The 11,090-nt window shown below is 44.3% G+C and overlaps 1 protein-coding gene across 1 annotated transcript; it reads left to right on the forward strand.

The window, feature by feature from the left end:
* Window positions 1-563: 563 nt before the first annotated feature.
* On the forward strand, window positions 564-10,876 carry LOC311214507 (ovoinhibitor-like; the record flags this gene model as incomplete). The annotated part of the gene is made up of 16 exons (XM_084295106.1): window positions 564-618; window positions 1,405-1,424; window positions 2,265-2,401; window positions 2,586-2,646; window positions 2,753-2,886; window positions 3,354-3,414; window positions 4,393-4,529; window positions 4,996-5,056; window positions 5,917-6,053; window positions 6,488-6,548; window positions 7,663-7,796; window positions 7,893-7,953; window positions 9,230-9,366; window positions 9,766-9,826; window positions 10,176-10,291; window positions 10,831-10,876. 16 exons carry the CDS (start codon window positions 564-566, stop codon window positions 10,874-10,876), a joined length of 1,419 nt encoding a protein of 472 aa, XP_084151232.1.
* Between the last annotated feature and the right edge of the window lie 214 nt (window positions 10,877-11,090).

Consider the following 11,090-nt stretch of genomic DNA (forward strand, 5'->3'; position numbering starts at 1 on the left):
AAAGTTGGTACATGGAGCAGATCTCTTCTGAGTTTGTTTTTTTAAAGGCAGAAGAACAGGATTTCTTCCAGAGGGAATGGGGTAACCTTCTGGGCTGCAAGTGCCCAGGCTCAAACTGATGTGAAATGTAGTGGTGAAGGTGCAAAATCATGCCCCAAGGTGAAATAACGAGGGTTTTGTCTACCAGCTAGGAGCTTGGTTGAAAACTACAGCAGAGGAGAAAAATCTAATTGCATTTATTCCGTTGTAGGGCAAATGAGAGCCTGCAACGTGCTGGGGCAGATCCGGGAGCAGAGGGGCCCTGGTACGCTCTCCACTTGCTGGCTCCCCTCAAGCCACACAAAAGGCCCCTTCCTGGCATACGTGCCTGCGTCAATCATTAGCTAGAAATCCAGAGCTGGGTAAATACATTTTGGTTTCCCGTGTTGATGACAGATTGGGTGTTACATCATAAGGTGGGACCATTTGACATGACAGTTCGCTATATATTCCCACTCCTAGCTGTGCCCTTCCTCTCCCACACTGAGAGTGAGCGGGCTGTAGTGGCACAGCTGCCGTCTGCCATGAAGACCACCGGGCTCTTTGTGAGAGCGGCTCTAGCCCTCTGCTGCTTCTTAGGTGAGTGTTTCCCATCCAATTGCATAGGTTGCTTTAGCTGAACCAGCGGCCGGGTGATCAGCAAAAGTATTGGGGTCTTGTAATGTGCAGGAGAGCCTTATTCCATGAAGGAATATTCTTCCTGAGAGTGTAGCAAAGAATTAAACTGAAAGAACCAGGTTTCAACAAACCTCATGCAGATAACTGCTTTCATCTTGGTTTATAGGGGGAAATTGCTGAGGCAGCAGTCTTAGTGCAGGGCAGGAGCTTGCATGTGGAACTGCTGGGTATAAGGGCAAAGCGAGGCTGTTTGCAATGGCATCCATGTCCATGTGAGCAACATAAGTGCTAACTTTAATGGCTAGAATCGCTCTGTAAACTTTTCTGTGCTGTTCCCAGTAACTGAGAAGTTTGTGTCTTGGGATGGATAGTGCCAGTGATCGACAGCCATCTTAAATGCGCATCTGAGCTTCTCGAAATCAAATACAAAGTCTTTTAGAAGAGGTTAAACTCAGAGTGCAGAATTGAAAATGCCTATATCGCTTCCCTGTAATGTCTTAGGAACTGATTAATACATATGGTCTCCCCCATTCTATCTGCCATCAAAAGTGGAATGAAACTTTATTTAGTAACTTTTAATTCATCTTATGAGCACTTACTAACATAATGTAAAACTGCATTTTCTTAAACCCAATAAACCAATCAACAAGTCACTGAATTTAATTGTTTTGTAGGAAGATTTGCATGTCATCTCTGCACATCAATATATATATATATATTTGTTTTCTCTCTCTGCTTTTCTTTTAGATACTACCTTTGGAATTGAGGTGAGTTACAGATTTTTCCATTTATTCTGTTCTATTCTGAGCTTCTGGTAAAATAGAAACAGTATATAATTACCTGATGAGCAAGTGGATTAAATCTAATGAAATCCTGGCTGTTCAAATAATATTTGCCAGTGCATGATTGAATGATATTGCCAAATCATGAGAAAGTAAAACACCCCCCCATTTATACTATTTTCAGTTCATTAAGTAAAATGAAGAAAGCAAGAAGTAATTATACAATCTTATTATAATAACTCTTAAATATAATTGAGTTACTCCGAGTCAAAGGGCAGTATATTACCTCCTCAAGGGGAAAGCTGTCTTAAGATGATATGCTTGAACGCATCAAAGACCATGATTCTGATATTTTTTCTATACATTAAGACCCACAGTATTGTGTTCTTTTCTATCCCTATATTGGGTTGAGGAAAACAGCAGGGTCTGTGTGATGGATTTGTCTGCAGGTTCTTCCCACACAGTTATGAGACTCCTGTAACTCACCAGAGACTGTAGCATGATTGGAAACGATCAGATTTGAGCTGAGGGACTCTGGAGTACGGCCAGGCTCCCAATTATCAGATGCCTTCATTAGGCACTGTCTCTCCCACAGCTATCCTTCCTCTATGTCGTGCCTCCCCCGGCCCCCAGCAGGAAGGCGTAATCAAAAACTTCTGTAGAGAAGTTTCCCTGCTCCTGACAGCCTGAGCAGATTCAAAATGATACCTCTGGGTTTCCTCCCGGCTGGAGCTGCGGGCACTGCTGCGGGAGGTGGGAGGCTGTGTGGCTTGTCCTTTCTGGGCAGGAGCTGACCTTGGGGCCGATGTTGTGCTGCTTTCCCAGGTTGATTGCAGCCAGTATTCCAGCGGCATCGGCAAGGATGGGACCCTCTGGATGGCCTGCCCAAGGAACCTGCAGCCAGTCTGCGGCACCGATGGCTCCACGTACAGCAACGAGTGTGGGATCTGCCTCCACAACAGGTGAGATTTTCTGGAAACCCCACAGAAGCAGCAAGGTATGGAATTGGGGTAAGGGTGGCAGCTCCGTCCCCCAAAGGTGGGCTGTGCAGAGGAACATGTGAGTTAGCACCAAGGTGTTGACACTGCCAGCAGGGAGGTGATGACTGCTCTGCACGATTCCTGACACAGGTCTACTTTCTTCTAGGGAGCACAGGACAAATATAGAGAAGGACTATGATGGAGAGTGCAGGCCAGAGCACGTTACGGTAGGCATAACAGTAAGACAATGTCTTGCTCTGCTGTTGTCCATGAAGACTTAATTTTATTTAATTCTTTCTTTATTTTTTTTCTCTATTCCTACTATTTTTACAGATCGATTGCAGCAAATTCCAGCGAACTGTAAGAGGTGGTAGTGTTCTGGTAGCCTGCCCAAGGATTCTGAAACCAGTCTGTGGCTCAGATAGCTTCACTTATGACAACGAATGTGGGATTTGTGCCTATAACGCGTAAGTCTTTTCTGCAGAACATCCTTCTGGATAATTAGTAGTAGCTAAGGCTCTTGGAAACACTTCTGTAAAACACCAGGATTTCTTAAGGCAGGTGTCTCGGTGGGTCTCTTTGAAGCTGGCTACTTGTAATTCTCCAGCCAACTTCAGTTTTTGGCTACTTGTAATTCTCCAGCCAACTTCAGTTTTCTTCCCCATTCTCTCTCTGTGCTCGTGAGGGGGATCACAAAAGAGACAGAGCAGAACCATGAACGGATCAAACTGTTGCTCCTAATACCATGTAATATGGAAATACCGTGCATTTTCTGCTCAGTAAGTGGTTGTTACTATCTGTAGGGTGCATCCAGACAACTCAGCCAGGTGCTGTGCCCTACATGGCGGGTGGGGCCTTTCTTGTTCCAGTGGCTAGAGGGAGATAGGAAAAGTTATTCTCAAGGCTCCCTAACCAAAGAACCTCTTTCTTCCAGAGAACATCACACCAACATTACCAAAATGCATGATGGAGAATGCAAGCTGGATGTTGTCTCAGTAAGTGCAATAGAAATCAAAATCTCTCTCTTAGGGCTGTTTAACAGAGAAAATCGCAGTGATTTTTCTAGGAAACTGCAAGAGGATGATATGACAGGACTTGCAAGGGTCATGGTCCATCCTCTGGCTTTCTGTCCAGTGAGGGTATTTTTTGCATCTTCCCTGCCCCAAAGAGAGGGTCATTCCATACATTCCACACCAAAGGGACAAAAAAGGAGGTCCAAGATTTTCCTGGCATTGTGCTGTACAGGTTGGCAGCTTTCTCTCTGAAGATTCCTCCCTTTGCATTTCCACCCTTTGCAACAAGCATTCAAATTCCCATCCTGGTTGCTTTCACAGACATAGTGAGATTCATAAGAGCAATGAGCGTACATATTTATAGGGTATAGCTCATTTTGTATTTATACAGGGCCAAGAGCCCAGTGCCTCAGGAAGAAAAGCTTATATATTTCAGCACAAAAATCTGGAGATGCAGAAAGTTCATTCTCCAACTGACAGATAGCCATTCTTTAGCTCTTCAAATCCCATGCTTAACTACAGGGAATTAGAATTAATAAGTAATCATGGTGCTGGAGAACTGGAGAGAAAACTAACACAAACCAAAACAAAATTAGTTGGATTTCTTGCGAGTGAAAAATGTTTTCACAACCATTTTGTTGATGAGAAGGGATCCTACAATTTTATATATGTTCCTCTGCCTGAAGAATTCATTCTCCAAGATAGGTCCTTTTTCCCAGCTCCTAAAGAATTAGGATGATATTCAGCCTATTTCTGATACAGTTTAATTTAAGTATTTTGGTGGCTTTGTTCTGTCACAGAAACTACAATGGCTGTGTGTTTTTTTTGTTTGGTTGGTTGTTTTTTTTTTTTTTTTTTTTTTTTTTCCCATTCAGGTGGGATACCAAATGAAAAGGTTTTGCATTGACTTTTCTCACATTCCTAGGGCTCCACCGGGGCTAACTCTCCTTATTTTGGCAGATTGACTGCAGTAAATACCCATCAACAGTTGCTGAAGATGGCAGAAAATTAATAGCCTGTCCCAGGATCCTGAATCCAGTTTGTGGCACAGATGGCTTCACCTATGATAACGAGTGCGGGATCTGCGCCCACAACGTGTAAGTGCCATACATACCCCACTCTTTCAAAGTAGCCAGCAGTGCTTCACAGTCCTGGGAACCTCCCTTCTACATTGCTGCTTATGCCTATGTCTTAAAGTGTGTTTAAAAAACTGATTATTTGGGGGTTCATAGTGAGTTTCCTTCTGTGACCCCCTCTTCGTGCTCATGAGAGGAAACCTGCAGGAGTCAGAACATGGCTCCTTGGATTAGTCTGTAGGCTGGGCAGTGACTGAGCAGAGGAAGGAATAGTTTAGAATATTGCTTTAAATTAGATGTTATGAGAAGACGTGAGGAGCTTGTTAATGTGCAGAGTAATGCAGCTATCTTGATACAACCTTGTAGAGAGGCTGAAGCCCTGTTTTTTTAGGTACCTGCTTTAAGCTATGTCTGGTTCATTTTGCATGTGAGTGGGACTAAGAGTTTAAGCATTTACTTACTCAACTCGATTGTCTCCCTCTTCCAGAGAGCAGAGGACCCATGTCAGCAAGAAGCACAATGGAAAATGCAAGCAGGAGGCTCCTGAGGTGAGTATACAATACAAGGCATATTTCTCCCCTTGTCTCTACCTACTGAAATATTTCCTGAGGCTACATCTACTCTGAAAGTGAGCATACTTGAAGCCTGGTTCTCTTTACAAGTCCTTTAAGTCTTGTCAGTCCCCCCTGTGTAAGGATGCCTACATATTCCAATCCATCCTGGTGCATGTGTCCTTTGGGTCCTCCTTGCTTGCACAACCCTGGCATATGAGAGCTAGACACAGAGTTTACATTATGTAAATTTGTACCTACACCAACCTTTGGGCTGAGGATGTATTCTAGACTATGGAACACACCTGAAATTCTGGACTGAGACAATAAGTCCCAGACCTGGCATCTAGGACATGCCAACATATGTACAATATGCAAACAAAATGAAACGTGGTCAGTGGGGGGTTTAGAGCTTCCTTTGAAGATGACCTCCAGATTCATCACCAGCAAAGTCCAACTTGCTTTACTATTTTGTTTGCCTTTGTTTGTTTCGATAGTGCGGAATGAAAAAGATACTTTTTTTTTTCCTTTTCTTTTCTGGCATATCTTGCAAACATTTTCAGTCAAAATGTAAACTCCTTGGGTCAGAAGTGGAGTTGGATGGCATTTGGGACTGACTGAGCTACTTGCCCTAGTGATTTGGCATCTTGCAGACTATACAGTGCTGTGTAGTTCCTTCTGGGAATGAGAGGATTCATGCAGAACTGACTCATGCTGGTTCTGAGAGAACTGAAGTACAGCAGAAGTGTTGTTCCAGCATCCCAGTATAAAAGATATGGAGACAAGCATGAGATGATGCTAGGGTTTGTCTTGGAGAACAAAGGTTTCCCCAGGGCCAACACTTCTGCTTTTTGCAGATCGACTGCAGTCAGTACCCAGCAAGAACATTTAATGGTGGTAAACGTATGGTGCGCTGCCCACGGATCCTGCTCCCAGTCTGCGGCACAGACGGATTTACTTATGACAACGACTGTGGCATCTGTGCCCATAACGTGTAAGTACTGCAGATAGGACTTACTTTTGGAGTGACTAGCCATGGTTAGTACTCCAGGTGGCTTCCCTTTTGATACTGGCAAGTCTGTGTGTCTCTTTCTGTTCCTTTTTCAAACTCCTGAAGCTCTGTCACCTCCATTTCCTTTCCTGATGTGCTCCTCAGGGAGCTGTGGGGGAGCCAGCCACCAGCCTGAGCACCCTGTGAGTGCTGTGGGATTTGGGCAGAGGAAAAAGTGGATGGGACTGCTATGAGTAGACCTTAATGGTCTGTTACTGCTTAGGATTAGGTTTGGTAATGACAGGTAGAAGCTGGTTAATTAAGCTGTCAGATGCCGCCTCTAACATGCGCTGGTTAAGATTTTGATCTGCTCTGTGACTGCTGGGTGTCACAGGGTTCAGCTGGTGAGCAAGCTAACGCTGGCCTCTTCCTTTCAGACAATACGGGACTGACGTTAGGAAGAGCCACGATGGAAGATGCAAGGAGAAGAGCGTTGCAGTAAGTGTAAATAGATGTAAAACGAGTGCTTTCTCCTGCGCTCCCCAGTCTCCAGGAGGAGCCGGGGGGTGCTTGTGCCTTGTGCTGGTGCTGCAGTGCTCCCTATCCACTTGCAGCAGCTGCAGCCAAGAGGCTGTACGTTTGGGCTGCACAGGAGGGAAGTAGGCTAGGGCTTGGGAAACAAAATTTCTCTGAACAGAAACTACCAAAGGCAGCCCAAGAACCATGCAGCCCATTTTAGCACAGTAGGAGAGGACAGAAAGCTGTGCTAGATGTCTGTGTTTTCATTCAGTGCTAGGATTTCCATTGCAGTAGACAGGCTAAAAAATCCTCATGCTGTGGTCAGCCAAGAAAAATCTGCTTCCAGGTATGCATACAGAAATAGCTGTATAAACATGCACAGTAACAATATGTGCTGATAACATCTCAGCACATTTATTCTGCTTATGCAGAGCAGCTCTAAAACACTGAAAATAACTTCATGCATCCCCAGGGAATGAGATATATTTTCTATAGTAAAGACATGATGTTACAGTGCTGTCTTTGCTATAATTTGCTCTTGGACTGTGTAGGAAATATGGGTAATAAGAGAGACTACACTGGGGAAAATATGCAAAATGACTGTGAAGTGTCAGATGTTTAGCTAGTGTAGACTGACTTCCACAGCCATCAATAGATATTTGCCTATTTATCCTCAAATACTTGAACCAGATGTAAAGATTTTTGCAACAGGAGCTGGTGAACAGTTTATTGTTGCTGTTTTGAAAATTCTGAAACAAAACCTCAGGTTTAGTTAAGTCAGGCTGGACCTAATGTCAAACTCCTTAAATCAGGTTCCTATGGTCAAATGCTTGTTTTGAATCTTATACACTTCCTAATCCAGGAAAACGATCTTTTTGGTCCACTATTCCTTTCTTCCCTCTGTTAGCAGGCAATACCAAACCCAACTACAATTACATAATTCATTTCTAATGGAAGACCAAACTTAAAATAGACCCTGATTTTCCTCTGGCAGAAGCTTTCAAAATCTGGAGGACAAGAGCAGGCAGACTGTAGCTGAGGCACATTCCCAGCTCCCAGCAGCTGGCCCAGCATTGTTACTTTTTCTCCCCAGCTTGATTGCTCCACATACCTGAGAGAGACCCCAAGCGGTGAAGCCATCGCAGCCTGCCCCTTCATCCTGCAGGAGGTCTGTGGTTCTGACGGTGTCACCTACAGCAACGACTGCGCACTGTGTGCCCACAACATGTAAGCCCTGCAGGTCACCCACTCAGAGATCACCAAAGTTGCTTGCTGAGCTTTTAAAACTACTTTCTCTCTCTTTTTTTTTTTTTTTTTTTTCAGTGAATTTGGAACCAGTGTTGCCAAGAAGCACGATGGAAGGTGTGTAGAGGAAGTTCCTCAGGTAAGTGAGACCCAAAGAAAAATAAGAGCTTGAGGTGGTGTTTGTTGCCTAATTGTAGAAGTGCTGGTTGGTTTTCATGGTGTAGCCTCCACTGGGTCATGCAGCTCTTGCTGCCCTTTTTCCTGCGGGTGAACATCACCCCCTGACAGCAGGAACTTCCTGCAGTCGGTCATGGAATGAAAGAGAAGAGAACAGGTGAGGAATGATTTATGAAACAGGTAGCATAAATGATTTAAAGCATTACAAGGAAAAATTTGCTTTACCACAGCAGTCTATCATAGCCGCCGCAGGAACTTAGCAGCCTGTTTTGGCAGTATGGGAAGGGGACGCAGGTGACCCCAGCTACCTGGTGCCTTCTAGATACTTGTGCTTTGCAAAAGGATGTGCTGCAAAAATTAGAAAATTACCTACTTTTTGAATTCCCATACCTAATGTACCAGAGGATTCAAACTCCTCTGTTTTTTTTTTTTTTCTCTTCTTTCCTTTTTTTTTTTTGTGCGTTTGTAAAAACAATATAATCCAGTGTATACCAACAATGAATTTTGTAAAAATGCTGGATTAAATATATTTGGCCAGCTATAAACTATTTACAGTCACTGGGGAATAGAAAAACAAAGCCATCTCATTATCATGTGTTTGAAAGAGTCAACATCCTGAGTCAGATATTTCATTTCTATACAAACAGACTATGAAATGTCATTCCTTTGTTTCCTGGGTACGCTCTGTGCTCAGGCCGGGTGAGATACATAAATCAGCGAGGAAGAGCTCACACTGGAGAAACTGGGACTGCTGAAACACAAGGCCAGTTCTTCAACCGGTGTAAATCATTTTCAACTGCTGTCAGTCCTTCTGGCAGATTTCAACACTCGGAGCCAGCCCCTTGCAACAAAAGGCCTGTCAGCACATCTCCCCTCAATTCTTGTGGGCCGTGAAACACTCCTTGGTCACATTCAGCTTCTCTTGCAGGAAGTGCATAAATCATGCCATTTTGATTTGTTGATTATTTATGAGCTTCATTTTGCAATATCCCAGTAGGTTCAGCAAGGTATAAGGGCATCATGATAAATACAGAGCTGAATGAGTGATGTGCACCTTCAAGCCTTGATTCAGTCTTCTCCAGCATAAGGCTATGAAATGAAATTGCTAGCTTTCAATGAAGAATGAGTTAATAAATAACCATAATCTGTCCTGTGGCAGATCCTAAAAGGCAGAGGCATAAACGGGGGTTTGTGTCTGGGCACCATGGCACAGAGCATTTGCTGTCTTTGTTTCACAGCTTGACTGCAGCAAGTACCCAACTTCCACGCTGAATGATGGCACACAACTGATGGCCTGCACCATGATCTACGATCCTGTCTGTGCTACCAACGGTGTCACTTATGCCAGCGAGTGCACACTGTGTTCCCACAACCTGTAAGTACTTGCCCTTCTCCTTTGGGGAACCCACAGTGGCTGTGGTTGGACCATGTCCTTGAGGGCTGAATAATGCACATGGAGTCTATCTGAAACACTGTGCTGGATGGGTCCCCTCTTTCAACCCTGTTGTCCTGTTTGCCATGGTTGGCATTTGAGATGGGCATTTAGCAAGGCCCATTGCCCCCAGAACTCCACAAAGAGTGTTCATTGACTGGGAGACCATTATTCCAAAAGATACATCCCCACTCCGTAAAGGCACACTCTTGCTAATGCTATGCAGCCAATGCTAAACTAATATTTCTGAAAATCTGTGTGCTATGCAGAAATGAGGCTGTGCTCTTACACCATGGTTCTAACAGTAAAGGTTGCCTCTAACGTTTTCCTTCATTCTTCCAGGGAGCATCGGACCAATCTTGGCAAAAGAAAGAATGGACGCTGTGAAGAGGATGTTACAAGAGTGAGTGGGAAAAGATGGGGACAAAGAGCAAGGTCCAGTATCTGTTATAGCTATGGGGAGCTGTGCCCTGCTCTGGGTCACAAACCGGAGAAGCAGCATGCAGCCTTTGGGAATTTCACATTGGTCATAGAACAGCTGCTCTCCATCCCATCGCTCTGTAACAGTGTGGGAAAGGGATGTGGCCGTGGGTAGGAATAGTATGAGGTCACATCTGCCACCAGGAGGGAGCTGAGTTGGTTATTGTCATAATTTTCCAGGCAGTTTCATTTCTCAGTGGGGTGTCCTTGCTCGTGGTGGGGGGACATGGTTTGCTCTCAGGCAGAGCCTCATGCCCTCTTTGTGTGTGCAGGATTTTTGCCGTGGCTTCACAGAAATCTCTCCCATCTGCACCATGGAATACATGCCCCACTGCGGCTCTGATGGCATAACATACAGCAACAAATGCACTTTCTGCAATGCATACCTGTACGTACAGAAGTAAAACCCTTCCTCTCCGCATTTAATTCCTGTACCTGCTACAAATGTAGGCCTGTTTTTGTAAGGCATTTTTGACTAAGTGCTTCTGGGTGTGTGGAGGACATTTCTGGTGCACCATGACTTCTGCAGGGAGGTGGGGTGTTTGCTTTTTAATGGAAAATGCAAAGCGCTCACTTCTGGCAATCTGTGTGTGGCTTCCTGTTGTGTGGTGGTGTGGTGTCTTTTTTTTTTTTTTTTTTTTTTTTTAACTTCAAAGACAGTTTGCTTAGTTTCACCAGCGTGCAGTTTGTCCCGCAAGCTCATCAGAGCATGAGAGAAGTACTTCACCAAACTAGCTGAATTATATCAAATGTTTAGAACCTGTCATCGTTCCTTTAATGATAATAATGAAAGTAAATATTTGGGCTTTTGAGACTGTTCTTTACCTTCTGTCAACATTAAGCCAACATTTGGGCTAGTGACAAGAGAAATACGGCTTCAGCACCAAATATAGTCTTTGTCTAATCCTTCTCTCCTCTTTTCACCAGGAAGAGCAACAGGACTCTCAACCTCATGAGCAGGTCCTCATGCTAACTCTGCAGTGGAGTCCAGCACAGGAAGACAAACTGCCTTGTATGTGACTTTTTGTGGGCTGATCTTCCCCAACAGCTTTCCTTCAGCTTGTTTTGTCTCCTTAAGCTCCTGAAACACGTTTTGGTCAATAAACTCACTTGGCAACATTTATATGTCTTCGTGCCACGTTTCATACCTTTTCACCCTTCTCCTCCCCAGCATGGTACTTGTACTG

This window comes from Netta rufina (genome assembly GCF_964035555.1).
Source record: "Netta rufina genome assembly, chromosome: 14".
Lineage (NCBI taxonomy): Eukaryota > Metazoa > Chordata > Aves > Anseriformes > Anatidae > Netta > Netta rufina.